The following is an 18,746-nucleotide window of genomic DNA, read 5'->3' as shown; positions in this document are numbered from 1 at the left end:
GGTCCATTCTCCTCCCTCTGAAGGATAGATGCACCAAGCGGTTCTCTCCTCCCAACAACCCTGCGAGGTAGGTTAGGCTAAGAGCAAGAGAGTGACCAGCCTGAGGCCACCCTGTATTTTAAGGCTGAACAGAGCTTTGGAACTGCGTTTTTGTCCACCCGGACACGTTCCAGCTGGCATCCACGCCCACCCCACATACAAACACCCACCCACCCCCCAAGTAGCAGGAAATGTTGATGTTTTCAGCCCCTCCTAGACTGGCAAAGAGCATCACTGATTATTTTAAATTGGATTTTTTTTCTGGTCTGGGAAATTCTGGGAGGGTCTCCTCTGGATGCAAAGGCAGCGTGGTTGGGGGGGGGGAGCTTTCTTGGGGCGGGGCTGTTTCATTGGGGCCTGGAAGAGATTGAGAAATGGGGCAATTCAGGGGCAAAAGACCCCTCCAGGATCCTTCAATTCCTCTCCCCCCCCCCCCTCTGGCAAGGCTCCCCAGATGCCTCAGAAGGGAGAAGATGGACAACAATCATCATAATTCTTGGGGAAAAAAAAGAAGAAAAGCAGCAACATTTTCATTGAAATGTGAGCAGTGAACCCTTTCCTTCCTCTTCCTCCTCCTCCTCTCCTATTATTATTTTTTAAATGGTAGAAAAGCAATATGTAAAAGTAGCAATTATTTTGCACGGCGTTTCTCTTATGTCACACAACCATTACACGTTAACATTTCTACAGTGAAAAAATAGACTTGTCTTTAAACATAATATGAACAAATAAGTAGTTTTTTTTTTTGTAAATTCATTGACTGATAATTCTTTCGTATTTTTACATATTTTTTTTAAAAAAAAGGGAAAAAAATTACACTATTAAAAAAAGGAGACCCAGGAAATAAAAATAAGAAATAAATGTCACTTATAAGAGTTACATTGATACCTTTTTTTTTTTTAAAAGAAAGCCACTCGGTGGTGGGGGCCTAATCCTGGCAACCAAATCTTTGCAGTCTGCTTATTCTGCCTGGATTTTGAATGGAAAGTACCTTTCTGGTAGGGGTGAAGAGAACCCTAATTGGGGCACGAAGGTATCCCGCGTGGGCTTTCTCTGCCCTCCCCAAAATCCACAGGCTCTCTTCAAATCTGCCATTTTTTCTCTTTGGCATCAGGGAAAGGGAGGTTTAAAAACGCCCACAAAAATAAATGAGAAGCAACGACAAGGATAACAACAACAACAAAAAAAAGAGAGAGTAGTTTGGAGAGGGGCTAAAGGGAATCAGAAAAGCAGAGAGAAGAATTCCTAAAAACGACAACCGAAACAGAACCCAAAAAATTGGAATTCTTGTGAAATGTACCTTCAAAATCTCCATGCCTTGCCCCCCCCCCCTCTTTTGAAATCCAGAGAACAGAAGGTAACCTGGAACGGGTGTTTGCAGATTTCCAAAATTCAGAGTTTAGATGACGTGTGTGGCAAATACTATGGATTTCTTTTTTTTTATTTTTTGCAAAATGTGAAATGCTTGTGGGTGGGGGTGGGGGGTGGGAGGAGGTGTTTATTGCCTGTTCTGGTTTGCTTTTTGACATGGGAAGAAGGTTGGTAAAAGAAGAGGAATGTTAAAAGTGTTTGAGAAGCTTAAGCTGAGAAAGAAGCCGCAGGACAGCCGGAAAAAAACCCAACCCCGCTTGGTGTGGAGTCCTGCCACCCCCAACCTGATGCAAAATTTTGCCTTGTTTGCCTCTTAATTTTTCACACCTCAAGTGGCTTCCTTTAAGCCCGCCCGCAAGATTAGTCAGTATGTCAACTGAACCCTAAAATATTACTTGTGGTGGCCAGATTCTTCTTTTGCTATTCTCCCCATCGGTTGTTGTAGGTTTTCTCTCTCTCTCTCTGCCTCTCTCTGGTTCTTGGCCAGGGGTTGCTTTCCCTCCCCCCCCCAACTGGACCGCTGCTCTCCAAGGTGTGTGGACGAGGCCGGCGCCTGCTGCAATAAGAAAAGGTTCCATGTGGTTTCTTGGTTCGGTTGCAAGCGGCCCGTGGGCTCCCCATACCGTCGACACCAGATGAGGTAAGAACAACAAGTTCGCCACTTAAAAAGAAGGAAAAAGAAGGGGGAGAAAAAACTCCTGCCCTGGTTCGCAGCCACCCAGGGGGATGGGCTCCGGGGTTTCCGAAACACAGGCCGAGAGGGGGGAAAAGTCCCTTTTGGAGATGCAGCGGCACCTCGGGAGAAGGAGGCGGTGTCGCTGCTGGGGGTCTCCCCTGGCGCCTCCTTCCCGGCGAGGCAGCGTTTTTTTCTGATTCAGTCTGTAGGTGTTTAGAAAGGTGGAGGCTAGCTTCGCGTCGCTCAAACAGGAGCCTTGCAGGCTGAAAAGTGTTAGGAGTTCTGCACAACGAATGGCTTTTGAGAAGTTTCCTTTCCCTTATTATGTTGCATAGTGGTCGAAACTCCCCAGGTATTCCAGGGCGGCCTGATAGCAGAACTGGTATTCGTCCTGTGGGGGGAAGGAAGGAGAGCCAGGTTATTTATTGGCAGGCAGAGTTTGCTCCATTGATCTGTTTATTTATCTTAATTTTATTTCTTTCTATCCTGCCTTCATTATGTGTACAAATAACTCAATGTCCAACACAATTTCTATCTCTTGTTTCCCCCCCCCCCCCACCACAACCCTGGGTGGTGGGTTGGGCCGAGGGAGAGGGACCGGCCCAAAGTCACCCAGCTGACTTCTATGGCTAAGGCAGGGCTAGAACTCCCCATCTCCTGACGATTAGCCCAAAGTCACCCAGCTGGCTTTTCTGTCTAAGGTGCAACTAGAACTTCCAGTCTCCTGGTGGCTGCCCCAAAGTCACCCAGCTGGCTTTCATGGTTAAGGCGGAACTAGAACTCACCATCCCCATGTTTCTAGCCTGATATCCTACTAAGATATAAGATATCTTACTTACTGATATCTAGCCTGGCGTCTTACTATTTTGAACTTTTATAATTTAGTTTATCGGATTTTAAACTGCCCAGAGTTGTGAGAAACCAAGATAGCCACCAAATAGATTTTGATAAATAAATAAATTGCCCTAAAATGCATAACAGGCCAGGATGAATCAGCTAGAGACCCACATGGGTTCTTATTTATTGGATCTGTAAAGTGGGCGCTGCTATGAAGATCTCTGGTTGATTTCAGTGATTACACAACACTCCTATAGAGTGGACCAGGCGGCAGAAAAAGCACAGGTCCCATGTCGCATTTGGGAGATTCCTGGCCAAGTGGGAATTCGAACTCTGGGCTCACGCAGTCTCAGGGGCCTGCCTGGGCTGGCATCTACCTGTCGGAGGTGGTTTGCAGAAATCGCTTGGAGCATCCAAAAGACCCACAGATTGAGGAGTGAAAGACATTCAGCTTGGTAGGGCTGGATCTTGTGGGATTTCACAAAAAGCTGGGGTTAAAAATGGGCAAGAAAGGGATGAAGCTTTGATCGCCACATGTGTGTCCAGGCTTGACAATTTTCTCCCTGTCCCCCTAGGAATCCACTGATGGGCCTGCCACCAGCATGCAACAGTCTGGATACAGGGACTGAAGGATTCTCACCCCGCCAGGGATTTCTCTTCCTGACTCTTTTGAAAAACACACCCCAATATTGGTTTGAGCGTTAAGAGGCTTCCCTGTGTACCTGGGTGCCCATGTAAATGATGATGCCTGCTGGCCTTTGCTACTTTGCAGGAAGAAAGGGTCCTCCAGGGAAAGGTTGGATGCTCCTCCCTGAAGCCCTCAGCAGAAGTCCTCTCCACTCTTGTCCCCATTTTGGAGCAAGGATGTGGTCAGGGGAAGGGTGGGGTGGAGGTAACGCTTTTGGGGGTGGTAGGGGAAGTGCTGATTCTCCCCTTCTTTCCCCTGACCCAACCCTTCTGAGTCTTGAGTGGGTCCAACGTGAAGTGAAGCTCTCCTTCTCACCTCTGTCTGTACCATGGCGGGCCGTTGTGTCCTCAGCATCTTCACGGTCTGGAAGATGTCCACCACCCCTTCGTAGCGCATCCTCTCCAGTACGATGCTTAGCGTGATGAAGACGCCGGTCCTGCCTACCCCCGCACTGCCAAGAAAGAAGAGAGGGACATCGATGTGTGTGGAGGGCCTGCGAGGAAGCCCATCTAGCGCTTTCATTCTCCAGGCTAGGCATGAAGCAGACATGCGGCCTCAGTTCAGAGAGGCTGGACTACATGTTCTCTCATTCCCGGAAGAAACCCTAAGGATTGCCAGGACGGGAGAATTAGGGCGAAAGAGAGCTTTGGATCTGAAAGCAAGAGATGGACCTTTAAAGAAAGGCACTCTGTAAAGCAGCTACCTCCCACAGCTGCAGCACAATTAGGAGAAAAGACACAGTGGTTTTAATGAGCCACTGATGCAAAGTATAGCACAGTCCCACCAACTCTGCCCTTGGCTTAATCAACCTGCAAATAAACTCAAAGCCTCCAACCACAATGATGGCTAATACAAGGACTCTTCAATTCAGCCCAGCTTGGCCATTTTTCAGTCCATCTTTTCTTGCATTACTAAGATCAATAACATGGGGTGTCCAATCCTTCATTTAAAGAATCTCATATATATCCATTTCTTGGAGGAAAAGCAAACACTAAACTCCCACCAGCCCCTGGCCCATCCCATCCCATTATTCCATTCCATTTCATTCTATTCTAGTATTTTATTATATATATGTATTTAAATATACTTTATTATATTTATAGTAAGAGCACACTTGGAATATTGTATCCAGTTTTGGTCACCACAATATAAAAAACATTTGAGACCCTGGAAGGAGTGCAGAGAAGAGCAACGAAGATGATAAGTGGATCAGAGGCTAAAACTTATGAAAAATGGTTGCAGGAATTGGGTACCTCTAGTCTAGAGAAAAGAAGGATTGGGGTGACATGATATCAGTCTTCCAATATTTGAGGAGCTGCCCCAAAGAAGATGGGGTCATCCTATTCTCAAAGCACCTGAAGGCAGGATAAGAAACAATGGGTGGAAACTAATCAAGGAGAGAAGCAACCTGGAATTAAGGAGAAATTTCCTAATGGTGAGGAAATTAACCAGGGGAATAACTTGGCTTCAGAAGTTATGGATGCTCCATCACTGGAGGCTTCTAACAAGAGACCGGGCAGCCACTTGTCTGAAAGAAATTTAGGGTCTCCTGCTTCAGCTCGGGGCTGGAGTAGAAGAACTATTATTCTGTTATTTAAAATGATAAAAAGAAATCAACATTTTAACTGTTAAAGATGCCCACAGTAGCTTTTCAGAAGGAGATGGTTGGAATCTAAATTTAATAAATCAATACATGCAAAAAGGGTCTCCAACTCTTTGCCAGGGAAGCTTTTGGGAAGCAGTTGTGTATGCTGCTGCCTATGCGATCAGCGTCCTCTGTTCCCCCTCCCAAATTGAGGCAGGGGATGCCAAGAAAAAGCAGCTGGCCTCAAAAAGAATCGCGAGTGAATCAGAGGAGGCCGACCTGCAAACCTGTGTGTAGGAGCTACGGCAGCTTGTCAATTGACCCCCATGCCAGGTCCTTGGCTGGATTTGCAAGATCCCTTCGGCTTTAGCCAGTCAGAAGCAGAGGTAGGGAAGGAGATGGGGTGCCCCACCCACGAGACAGATCTCTCAGTGCCAAGGTGGAATCCCACGAGCCCCCAGGCAGAGAGTCCTTAGTCTGCCTGCCGATGCGTAAGATGCGTAATCACCGAAAGCTTTAATCACAGATTACCAAGCAATGTCTGGGGGATTTTATCGTCTGGAAGCTGGGATGGCTCCCCATCTTTTGGGGTATCTTAGGAAAAAAGGTGGATGGGTTCTGTGTTCCCAAGATTCTTTTCTGAGTAGTTTGGAGTAGAAAGATGAACAGAGACCAATGTGATCTGATCACTCCCCTCTAGCGCTGATGATGCTACCTAGTTGGGTAATGGAACATCTGCAAGAAAACTACCAAGCACCAAGGATGCCACAGTCTTCCTCCTCTCCACAAACCCCAATCCCTTCTAGCAAAGATGATATCATCTAATTGGGTGATGAAGCATCTTCAAAAAGAGCACCAAGCTCAGAGGGCACCAATCACCCCACAGTCCTCCTCCTCTTCTTCCTGCTCTTCTGTACCCCACCCTTGTAGCACTGATGATGCTACCTATTTGGGCAAACATCTACAAGAAAATAACTAAGTTCAGACAGCACCAAAGACCCCTACAGTTCAGCCCTGAGCTACCAATTCCCCTCGATCGGCAAACAACAGTCCGCTCTAATCTCTTATTCCCCAGAGCTGCAGAAAACAGAATTTAAAGCTTTGCAATTTACCAGGAGGTCAACATCTAACCATTGAATGGGCTATTTAGCCAGTTAGTTCCTCTCCGTTCTACAAAGAAATCCTTTATCAATTAACAAGACTGGCGGGGAAAGGAAACTGATGGAGGAAGGGCTCCTTTGCGCATCCGCAGGTGAGCTGGAAATCAGGGCTCAATCATTTATGTTTTAGGGGAAGTGGGCGGAGGGGAAGTGAAGGAGCAGAACAGAACAGCCCAACGATGTAATTTTAGCTCCAGGGAAGGGGAATAGTGAAACTCTCGGGGACTGGCGATCTCCGTGCATGGAGAGCGGTAAAGAGGTCAGCAATGCCTGTTGTGCAACATGAAATTCCCCGTTGAGAGAAGGCTGCTTTGGAAAGGAGATTCAGCTTTTCTGCAGTGGGAATGGCCCAGTTTGGACCATCTGGCAGCTGGCTCATATTTATGACGGTTGCACGTAATCCCCTTTTGCGACCTTCTGACGATCAAAGTCAATGGGGAAGCCAGATTCGCTTAACAACTGTGTTGTCAACTTAACATCTGCGGTGATTCACTTAACAGCTGTGGTAAGAAAGGTTGTAAAACGGTGCAAAACCCGCTTTAGCGCTTGCTTAGCCATGGAAATTTTGGGTTTAAATGCGATCATAAATCATGGACTGCCTGTGTCAATGAGACAGACAGGTATAAAGACCCAAAAAATCCTGAAAAGATAGATTTCTTTTCCTTTAGCGGGTAGGAAAACCTTCGGTGTTTTGGGAAAGTTTACAGATTTACAAATATTTTCTGCTCCTGATGATTCCAATAAAATAATGGCATTAAATAATTGGCATAAACAATTTACATGTGGTACAATGAAAGACAAAAATTAAATTCACGATTAAACAAGATTTGAAAGAGCAAGTGGATTGGCAGCTCCCCTATTAAAATAATTTAGAGATTCACAGCGCTGGAAGAGACCTTGTAGGTCATCTAGTCCAGTGTTTTTCAACCACTGTGCCGCGGCACACTAGTGTGCCGTGACATAGTGTAAGGTGTGCCGTGGGAAAATTACTTTATATATAGTCAATATAGGCACAGAGTTAAATTTTTTTAACATTTTCTAATGGTGGTGTGCCTCATGATTTTTTTCATGAAAAAAGTGTGCCTTTGCACAAAAAAGGTTGAAAAACACTGATCTAGTCCAACCCCCGGCCCAAGCAGACCCTACACCATTTTTGACAGATAGCAGCCCAGTCTCTTCTTGGCTATATGTACCTGCAGTGGACGGAAATCGGTCCGTCTTGTCCAAACTGCTCCTTAGTTTTGTGCACCTGCCCAATGAAATCGATAAAGCCTTCGCCGGATTTTGGCACACCTTGTTCCGGCCAGTCGGTGAACTGGAACTGGCGCACGGTTCTAGACTGGCCATCCTGGAAATGATAATAAGAAAAAAGAATTGAAGGTGTAAAAACAGGTGTTCAAAGTTACCATGGCCCTGAAAAAAAGTGACTTATTTACGCCTGGTCTTCACATTTGTGACCGTCGCAGGATCCCCACAGACACGTCATCAAAATTTGGACACTTGGCAACTCTGTATTTATGACAGTTGCAGCGTCCCAAATTCATGGGATCCCCACTTGCAACCTTTCCCAGACAGCTTCCGACAGGAAAACTCAGTGGAGGACACTGGATTCCCTTAACGACTGTGTGTTTCACTTAACCACTGAGGCAATTTGCTTTATAGCAACAGCAAAAGAGGTCACAATATCAAGCATGGCTCACTTAGCAACTGCCTTACATAGCGATGGAAATTCTGGTCCCAATTGTGGCCGTAAGTCGAGGATTACCTGTACTGGAGACTTTTGTCGATAGTGTGGTTTTTGCTTCTCCAGTAGAAATAAAGTTTATTTGTGGTGGTGGGGTGTTAATCTCAGGCCTCATCCAGGAACGTTTATTGGCTCCATCCACAAAACAAAAACATGCCCTGATTTTTCTGGCATTTAGAAATGTTTTAAAAACTTGGTTATTCCCCTGTGTTGGAATCAGGATAAGCCAATGTGTAGGTTGTGTATATGTATGTGTGTGTGTGTGTGTGTGTGTGTGTGTGTCAGAAAACTCAATATATTCTATAGACAACCAGTGCTGCACCCCTTTCTATGTGCCTTAAAAGAAAAAGAAAAAACACCAGCATAACAAAGCAGAACCATCAAAAGAAAGGGATGCAACAGAAGGAGAGGCAAACCGAAAAAAATCCAGGGAAAAAATTAAAAATATCTGAGTATTTGTCAACTAAGGAACGAAGGTCTCAAATTGAAAAGCACAAAAGATCCAGTTGTGATTCTTCCTTAGCTACAAACCCAATGGCAAGTTCTTCTCACTCAAGTTCAGTCTACCTCTCAGGTCTGGCGCGAGGCTGACACACCGGGTGGGAGAAGGTGGGTACCCTTAATCTGGTGCTCAGCAGAAATTCTGGAACTGCTGAATTTCTGGGCTGAGTCATGCCGATGGCTCAGACAGAGCTTCCCATGCTCTGAGCAGGAGACAAACGTCATGATTTTTTAAAAATTGTGCAACAGTAAGGGTGACACAGCATGCTATCTGTCACCCAAGGAAGGAAGGGGCGAAAAAGAGAGAGAAAAGGCACAGTTGGGTTTTCACATCCTTCAGAAGCAGGAAAATCCTTGGAAATACATTCCAAAGGATGAAACTGCTGAGAGGGAAAGCACAGTGGGTGGTTGATGATTTCATACCAGAACTCATGCAGATGGAACAAAGGGGAGTTTAGGAAGACGAGTTGGGGAGATTATACATTTGCAGTGGTGTAATTTTGAAGAAAAACCAGGGGGTTGGGGGGGGGGAGGAAACCCAGGGGAACAGGTGAACTAGAAAGTATCTTTAATCTTTTTGTTCATTCTGAATTTTCTCTCTGTAAAGTTGGCGAGTGGAAACAAAACGATGATCAGTTATAGAGATCAGGGGGATTGGATAATCATGATATATAGTAAAAGAAAAAAAATATTCCTTATTTTAGACGGCCACAGAGGGAGATGTACATGAAAGCAGAACCCCCTAATCCTAAACGTGTGGAGGGGGTGAGGATAGTGCCTGAGCTATTTTCAGAACTTTGCTGCACCACACAGGCAGATGGTGCTTTTAGTATTTGTAAACTGCTTAGATCATCATCCACTGTTCAGAAGGTGGGCCACGGTGGCGCAGTGGTTAGAGTGCAGTACTGCAGGCTACTTCTGCTGACTGCTGGCTGCCTGCAATTTGCATCCTTCTGAGGCGGGTAAAACGAGTAGTGGGTAAAACTACTTAGAAAGGGCTGGAAAGCACTGTGAAGTGGTATATAAGTCCTATTGCTATAAGATGATACATTACTTGAGCTGAGCAGCATTTCAGGCTTAAAGGGAAATTCTGCTTGGAAACTGCCTTTGTCTTCGAGGTGGAAAAACAATATGAAATCTTGACTTTGGGATGGGCCGATTAGATTACAGGTAGTCCTCGACTTACAACCACAATTGAGCCTGAAACTTCTGTTGCTAAGCAAGACAGTTGCTAAGTGAGTTTTGCCCCATTTTTACCACCTTTCTTGCCATCGTAGCTTAGTGAATCACTGCAGTTGTTAACTTGGCAACATGGCTGTTAAGGGAATCTGGCTTCAGCATTGACTTTGCTGGTCGGGTGGTCGTAAAAGGGGATCACATGACTCTGGGACACCGGCACTGTCGTGAATATGAACCAGTTGCCAAGTGTTCGAATTCTGTTCACGTGACCACGTGGAGATGCTGCAACATCGTAAGTGTGAAAAATGGTCATAAGTCACATTTTTTCAGTGCCGTTGTAACTTCAAACAGCCACTAAATGAATGGTCTTAAGTCGAGCACTACCTGTGGTTTGTGGTTACAGGAATGGCTAATGTTTGCTAAGTATGTAAAAATAAAGTTGAGGCTGTAACGTTATCTGGCTCGTGGGAGGCTAGATGGAGGATGCCAAAATAAAAAACCCCTAAGAGATCTTTCTCCCCAGGGAATCTCACTGACGACAATCACACAGATCCGCAGCCCAACTGATCCACAACAGAGGGGGACCACACAGTTCCATGGCTCAGCCTGATCTATGGCCCAACCCGGTCCCCTTCCAACGATCTGTATTCAGGACCAATTCCTTTCCTGATGCTTGAGTACCGTCTGATCCTGGAAAGCTGGTACAGGATGGGAATCTGGCATCTGACTTACCCTGGCATCGGTGACCTTGAATTCTCGGAGGATGTATTGAGGCATGTTATATTCAGCCATGGGGTCCACCACAAAGTACTGATACCGTGCAGACCTCTCGGCCGGCCAGTACTGATGGCACTTTTCCTGTGAACCAAGAGAGGAAGAAGCTCATTTGCTGTTGGCAAATAAAAAACCCCATACAGGCCCTACCTGCATCAGCCTCGCACTGAGATATTTCATACACTAAAATTCCCTCCAGGGATTTGCCTACTTCAAAGCCAACTGCCTGGATATGCATTCCCCTTGGAAATAATTTGAGTGCTAAAATTAGAATTTTAAGAAAACCGGTTACTATCATGTTATGCCAGCAAAGTATAGCAGCTGGGATTCTTTTTATTATTATTATTATATACTTTATTCATAAAACATGAAATTCAGCCAACTGAACATTCAAAAATGCATTATAAACACCAGTGACTGGTGCTAATGGCTGATACAGTTTGCTGCCAGAGTCCTAGGTATCAACCAAGTACTTTCTTAAAATATAAGATGTTCCAAGTAGCGCAGTTTTTGCAGTTCCGGTGGTGTTATTGCAGGAAGCTGAAATTTGTGGATGTATTTTGTAAAATTCTTGGACATGGTGCCAAGTGCCGCAATGACAATGGGTATCACTGTTACATGCTTCATCCATAGCTGTGTAGGCCAGGTCGCGATATTTCATGATTTTTTCCTAGTTCTTTTTCTTCGACTCTGGCATCTCCAGGAACAGCGATATCAATAAACTGTACACTTCGGCCCTCTACAACCGTAACATCTGGCGTGTTGTGCTCCAAATGACGATCCGTTTGTATTCAAAAGTCCCACAAGATCTTCACCTTCTCATTTTCGATAACTTTTTTCCACTTTATGTTCCCATGACTTTCTGAATACGGGTAAATCATATTTTTTACATTATGACCAGTGGATTAATTTAGCAACTCGTTCGTGTCTAGCTTTGTAATCAGTTTGTGCAATTTTGCTGCATTCACTTATTAAATGTGAAACAGTTTCGACTTTGTTATTGCAAAGTCGGCAATTTGGGTTGTCGGTGGATTTTTGTATCTTCGCTTTCATGGCATTAGTTTGTAGTGCTTGTTCTTGAGCAGCCAGTATTAAACCTTCCGTTTTTTTCTTGATAGTTCCCATCTTAAGCCACGTCCATGTCAAGTTGTCATCACATTTTCCTTCAATGTTTTTCAAGTGCTGTCCATGCAAAGCTTTGGTTTTCCATCATCATCATCATCATCATCATCATCATCATCATCATCATCATCATTATTATTTTAATCTTTGGTGAGATTCACAACCTTAGCTCAACAGCTCAAGTCCTAACCAAGGACCTAGGAACTGTTAAGGTAACGTGGGAGGATATAAGCTGTTCCAAGTAGGGCGGTTTTTTGTAGAATCAGAATGTTCAAGTCTGATAAATTTAGAATTTCCAAATAGCGAGGTAGCCCTTTGGGTATTGCTCCAAGGGCTCCAATTACAATTGGGACAACACACGATTTCTTTTTCCACAGTCGCTCAACTTCAATTTGTAAGTCCCGGTACTTTGTGATTTTTTTCTTGCCGTTTATCTTCAATTCGTGCATCTCCAGGTATTGCAATGTCAATGAACCAAGCTTTTTTCTTTTCAACTATTGTTATGTCAGTTGTGTTGTGGGCCAAGTGCCTGTCAGTCTGGATTCTGAAGTCCCACAAGATCTTGACTTTCTCATTCTCTAAAACCTTCTGAACCTGATGTTCCCAGTGGTTTTTGCTGTACTCAAATCCAAACTTTTGGCACAATTTCCAGTGAATGATCTTAGCAACGCAGTCATGGCATTGTAGGTAGTCAGTTTGTGAAATTTTGCTGCACCCACTGGTCAAGTGGTCGACTGTCTCGTCTTTCTCATTACAGAGGCGACATTTGCTGTTGGTGGTAACATGTTGAATTTCTGCCTTCATGCAGTTTGTGGCTAAGGCTTGTTCTTGAGCTGCCAAAATAAAGCCTTCTGTTTCTTTTTTCAGTGCTCCTGATCTTAACCAGTTCCAAGTTAGCTTTTGCTCAGCTTTGCCTTCAATACTTTTCAAGTATTGGCTAAGCATAGCTTTGTTTTTCCAATTTTCAGCTCGCTTCTCAATTACTTCTTTCTTATATTCAGCTTTTGACTTAGTTGTCTTTGAAAGGCCTCCTTTATTTACTTCCTTAATCATTGGTTCTTCACTTTTCTGGATGTAATCATTCAAGCTGTGTTTTTCTACTTCCACAGTCTGTTTTACTTGTAGGAGTCCTCAAACACCCTCTGCTCTTGGTAGATATAATCGGTCAATATCACTTTTAGGGTGCAAAGCATGATTCATTGTCATAAGCTGCCTTGTTTTTCTGTCCAAATTGTCCAACTCCATCTGGGTCCAGTCAATTATTCCTGAAGAATATCGAATCACAGGTATAGCCCAGGTATTTATGGCTTTTATGATGTTTCCTCCACTCAATTTGGACTTTAATATCTTGCGAATTCATCGAATGTACTTGGCTGAAGTTAATTCCTTGACTTTATTATGCATTAAGTCAGAGGCCTCTAAACTCCCCAAGTACTTGTAGCCTTCTTCTGGTTTTACTGCCTTCATCATTTCTTCATTCTCAAGTTCTATTCCATCATCTTCTATGACCTTGCCTGCTTTGGTTGCCATTGTTGCACATTTGTCAATTCCAAACTGCATACCAATGTCTTGGCTAAATTCTTTTGTGCTTTCAATTAATAAATTCACTTCAGCTTTTGTTTTACCAGACAGCTTCAAATCGTCCATGTACACCAAGTGCGAAATTTTCAGTCCTTTCTTTACAAGTTTGTATCCATAGTTCATCTTCTTCAAAATTATTGTCAGTGGTAGCATTGAGAGTATAAAAAGTAGGGGTAAAAGGGAATCACCCTGGAAAATGCCTCGTTTAATTTCAACTTCACCCAGTACTTCTTCATTAGCTATAAGCTTCGTTTTCCAGAGGTTCATTGAAGTTTCCATGAATTTTTGTATGTTGCTGCTGATGCCAAAGATTTTCAGGCATTTCTTGATCCAGCTAAGGGGAACTGAATCAAATGCTTTCTTATAGCCTATCCAAGCCATGAACAGGTTGGTTCGTCTTTTCTTTGAATTCTTTAGGATTCGTTTGTCAATCAGCAGTTGGTCCTTTGTGCCTCTTGAATTTTTGCAGCATCCTTTCTGTTCTACAGGAAGCAAGTTATTTCTTTCCAAGTATCCATAAATTTGGTTTGCAATGATACCAGTAAGGAGCTTGTATGTTGTTGGCAAACAGGTGATTGGCCTATAGTTTCCAGGTTCCTTTCCTTTTTCTTTATCTTTTTGGATCAAAAATGTCCTTCCAGTTGTCATCCATTCATCATTTTCAGGTGTTTTTAAGATCTGGTTCATTTGGGCTGCCAGTCTTTTGTGCACACTTGTAAGTGCTTTTAACCAGAAGCCATGTAACTCATCTGGTCCAGGTGCACTTCAGCTCTTCACTTTTCTTGACTGTCTTTGCACCATTTCTTTTGTTATTTTCACATCTTCCATTTTATGCACTTTAATAGAATCCACAATCTGTTTGATCCATTTTGCATTTCTGTTGTGCTTGTTGTTTTCCCACAAATTCTTCCAGAATTTCAGAGCTTTCTCTTTATCAGGCTTTTCATTTGTTGTTACTCCATCTCCACTTTCTAAGCTCTTATAAAACTGGTGCTGATTTGCTCTGAACTGTGAGTTTTCCTTGAATTGAGTTACTCGGTTTTCATATCTTTTAATCTTTTCAGCAACAGCAACAACCCTCTGCTTCAGCTCTTCAATTACTATCGCAATCTTTTTATTCTCCAAATCGTATCTTGCTTCCAGGCTGTTTTTGACCTGCTTGTTCTTTAGCTGAACTTGCCTTAGGTTCCTCAAGTTGCTCAAGTCTCCACGAAATTTTTTAATCTTCAATTCCAACCGGATTTTCCATTTAGGCTTCCTCTTCTTGCCTCTTTGGTTCTTTTGTATTTTCAAACCCAATTCTTTGGTGGTTATGAAGGCTGCTGCATACATCAGCTGGTTTGTTTTAGCTAATGTAGTGGTTTGAATGGTTTGCACAGCCTCATTCACCTTTTTTAGTACCTTTCTCAATTCTTTCCGTTCCCTTGGTTCAGCTTTGGCAAACGTGTTCTTTCAGCATCTTCCATTTGATGCTTTATTTTCTCAGCTAATTGAGCAATATCTGTTGGTGTTTGTTCTTCAGTGCTTCCTTGTTCTTTATCTTCATACATTTCAGCATCCTCTTCCTCCCTTTCTTCCTCAGTTTGCTTTTGAGTCTGCAAATCATTCTTGATGATACTCTTCTATGAGCCGAGGTGGCGCAGTGGTTAAATGCAGCACTGCAGGCTACTTCAGCTGACTGCAGTTCTGCAGTTCAGCTGTTCAAATCTCACCGGCTCAGGGTTGACTCAGCCTTCCATCCTTCCGAGGTGGGTAAAATGAGGACCCGGATTGTTGTTGTGGGCAATATGCTTACTCTGTAAACCGCTTAGAGAGGGCTGAAAGCCCTATGAAGCGGTATATATGTCTAACTGCTATTGCTATTCTTTGTTGGTATACTCAGACCATTAGTTGCTTTCTCTTCAATTCCTATTAATTCTGCTGTAGTGAAAAATTTGTGGCTTAGAATTACACGTTGTTGGTCCATTAGCTTTTGTTCACTGATATCACAGTCCGTGTGGTTCACCTTCCAAATCTGATACATTCATTTTTGAAATCCACGTTTTGCTGGCTCAGACTGATAGTAAGCTTTCATAATAGAGATGTTTTCTTCCCTACTCCAGATGTTTCGCTTTTTCACTTTTTCTTCCAGTAGTTTGTCAGCTCCATGCCCTGGTTACTTAGCAGAGGGAGCTGAGCCCTGTAGCTCATTTTGCATAGAATGCCCAGGAGCCATAGCATCCAACAGAACCCTTGTTAATCCGGGCGACGGTTCAGCCGGCGTAAATTTCATTTTTTTTCGTATTCTCCATATTTAAATGAGTTTGGAGCAAATTTTGTCTGGCCCTTCACCTAAGACCTGTCTGATATGGTTGTACCTGTTCAGGATATCCCTAAGGATCATTAGAGCGCGAAATTATTATTATTATTCTCTGTTTAGCCCCTTGGTCTCAGAGACAGAGGGCACCAATGAGACCTGGTGGCACAATGGTTAAAATGCAGTACTATATGATGCCCACAGCCAGGAGTTCGATCCTGACAGCTCAAGGTTGACTCAGCCTTCCATCCTTCCAAGGTGGGTAAAATGAGGACCAAGATTGTTGGGGGCAATTGCCTGACTCTGTAAACTGCTTAGAGAAGGCTGTAAAGCACTGTGAAGTGGTGTATAAGTCTAAATGCTATTGCTAACCACAAACACACAGCTATTTCTTAGCTATGTGCAGGAGATACATAAGTGATTTCCCTGCTGTCTTCCTCAAAGTCCAAACTTGGCTATCATCTAATCCAAGATTTAAGTTGAAGGATATCTCATGCACATTTCTAGCTGTATATGGGGCTACATGCAAACAGCCATTGACAGCCAGGAGTTTCTGCAAGAAAAGCCCCCCCCCCCCCCTCAAATCAAGATGAGGGCCACAACCATGCCATTGACCCCATGCCCTTTTTCAGACACATCAAGATGAGAGATTGGGCCTCTCAATGTCCACTACTAATCCACTGCCTTGGAGAACAACACCCCAGAAATCAACGCCTGCCATTCAAGGGATGTTCACCCAACATTCTGGGGCTCAAAATAAAGCACCAACAAGCCAGGATGTCCCACTTACCCGTCCCATCTCTCGCAGCTTAGTCAACATCACCACAATGGTTGAGTTGTTTTCCCACAGCATGCGCCAGAAGTCCTCTGTGGTCTCTGCCAAGGGTCCCTGGGTGGCGATGTAAGCCTTCTGTTGCCTGCAGGAAGGAGCAAGGAAAACCAACCCTATTTGGAAGGCAAGCTAAGGAGGCAAGGTGGCCTTTAAATGCAAATGAAGGTTTGTTCCATGACAGTCCGGAACAGGGGAGGGCAACTATGGAGACTTTAGGACCTGTGGACTTCAACTCCCAGAATTCCTGAGCCAGCCATGCTGGCTCAGGAATTCTGGGAGTTGAAGTCCACCGTTTATAAACTCACCACAATCGCTCACCCTGGTCCAGAAGAATGTTAAGACCGAGGTCAGGTTGGACAGCAGAGGTGGGATTGTCATCTTGAACCCACCAGCCCCAGAGAACAAAGGAGTGAGGGATGACTTTTGGTAACACTTCTCATCTGTTCCAAGGTGAAGCATCGATGCTAAACACGTCTCAAACTTCAACCTTGCAGGATCTAACTTTGGCATGTAACTAGGAAGCCCACCTCCATCAAATGTCAGGAGAAACTTGATACGCAGAAATAAGGAACTTATTGTGGGGTCCTTGGTGCTCTCTGAGGTTGGTGGTTTTCTTGCAGACATTTCATGTTCTCATTGGTGATGTGGCCTAGTTGAGTCATGAAACATCTGCAAGAAAACCACCAACCTCAAAGAACACCAAGGACTTCACTGTCCTCCTCTTCCTCTACTCTACAAACCCCACTCCCTTCTAGCACTGATGATCTTACCTAGTTGGGTCATGAAACATCTGCAAAAAACCCCGCAACCAAGCTTAGAGAGTACCATGGTTCCCACAGTTCAGCCTTGAGCTACAAATGTTCTCTTGTATTGGTGAGAAACTATTTGTTTTCCAAATAAAAACATTGTTTTTAGCAGGGCTAATTTAGGGCACGTAATGTTGGGCGGCAGAGATCCATGTGAGCACTAGATGGAGGCAAAGAGCCATTTTATTTTTTGGTTTCTCTCTGCTGTCACTCGTGGTCCCCTAGATTCCTGCAGTTCAGAGATCATAGGGCTTGATGCCAATAGGAGATGAAGACTTATTCCAGGGGCAACTCCTTACCAGAATAGGATCCAGAAACCCTTGTGGACCACTTAGAATTTCAAACAACCTTTTTGTCTATTCAGGCGTAACGTTCAGTAGGAAAAGCAAGGTAAAAAGAGAACAGGAACTGGGCCAGTGCATTCTGTAGAACAGCTCTTCAGAAGTCACACACACAATCTATGACATCATAGCACATAATATATACTGAGGACCAAGGATGATTGGCAGCTGGCATAGAGAACAGGAAGAGACAAAGGAACAGGCGTCTGTTCCACCTCCACCAGGAGGCTTTACCTGTATCCGTCAATGAAGCTGGCATTGATGTAGTCGGAGCCCTCGACTCCGCGGATAGGCTGAAGGCAAACCCGTGTGGTCTCGTATGGCATGATGTTGACAAGGCGATTTTTGAATTTGTTACAGGGCAGGTTGGCACTGATGAACCTGGAGGTGTGGGCTTTGGAGTTGGCGAGTCTCTGGCAGAGGGAAAAGGAGCACAGGTGGGTGAGAGGGCAGCAGGTCACCTGAGTGGGCTTCTTCTCCTAGAATTCCCCATTTATTGTGGCCATTGTTGAAGGAATTCATGCTCACTCACCAGATGTATGGACTTCAACTCCCAGATTCCCCATCCATACAGGAACAATGCTGAGAATTCTAGGAGTTGAAGTTTTCCCTAAAGACACGCAGATTTCCATTCCCAGAATTCAACATGGCCTCTGTTTAGAATTCTTCAAGTGGAACCTTGCTCTAAAGGTCTGTTCTAGGACATTTATATGTGGGACACTGTTACATACGTAGGTCATGCTCAAAATTTGCCAGCCGGATTCTGGGCATTGATGGTCACTCTCAAACCTGTGCATTTCTACTCCCAGAATTCCCCAACCAGCATGGTTACTACTGGAACGTTTTTGAAGTTCGAATTTATGTGTCTGGAAGTCACCCAGGCTGGGAAACCCTGCATTAACTGAATATTGTCTATGCCAGCCCACCCAATGGAGAATTCTGTAGACCACATTCCCATCCGGATGTCTTTCCATCTTCCTGGTGCATGGCAAGACCCAGGATTTTCTGAGTCCAAAGTAAATGCAGATTTACTAAGTACAGATAGTCCTCTACTTATGACCACAATGGAGTCCAATGTTTCCGTTGCTAAACAAGACAATTTTGACAGTGTCTGAATGTTATTCACATGACTGTGCTATAATGGTTGTAAGTGTGGTCATAAGTCCCCTTTTTCAATGCCATTGTAATTTCAAACGGGCACGAAATGAATGGTT

General features: G+C 44.2%; 1 protein-coding gene across 7 annotated transcripts in view; it reads right to left on the bottom strand.

Moving 5' to 3' along the window:
- Window positions 1-670: 670 nt before the first annotated feature.
- Window positions 671-18,746, bottom strand: part of PTPRS (protein tyrosine phosphatase receptor type S) — a 253,282-nt gene continuing 235,206 nt past the window's right edge. For all 7 annotated transcript variants that reach the window (XM_032228406.1, XM_032228699.1, XM_032228565.1 and 4 more), the window contains 6 exons: window positions 17,767-17,945; window positions 16,344-16,470; window positions 10,513-10,638; window positions 7,550-7,704; window positions 3,927-4,062; window positions 671-2,477 (listed from right to left, as the gene is read on the bottom strand). In XM_032228406.1, the coding sequence (XP_032084297.1) occupies window positions 2,409-2,477; window positions 3,927-4,062; window positions 7,550-7,704; window positions 10,513-10,638; window positions 16,344-16,470; window positions 17,767-17,945 (792 nt within the window). In that variant the 3' untranslated portion in view covers window positions 671-2,408. The remainder of the gene's footprint in view (window positions 2,478-3,926; window positions 4,063-7,549; window positions 7,705-10,512; window positions 10,639-16,343; window positions 16,471-17,766; window positions 17,946-18,746) is intronic.

Source organism: Thamnophis elegans, chromosome 1 (genome assembly GCF_009769535.1).
Source record: "Thamnophis elegans isolate rThaEle1 chromosome 1, rThaEle1.pri, whole genome shotgun sequence".
Lineage (NCBI taxonomy): Eukaryota > Metazoa > Chordata > Lepidosauria > Squamata > Colubridae > Thamnophis > Thamnophis elegans.
This window is presented reverse-complemented; position numbering and strand designations above follow the sequence as displayed.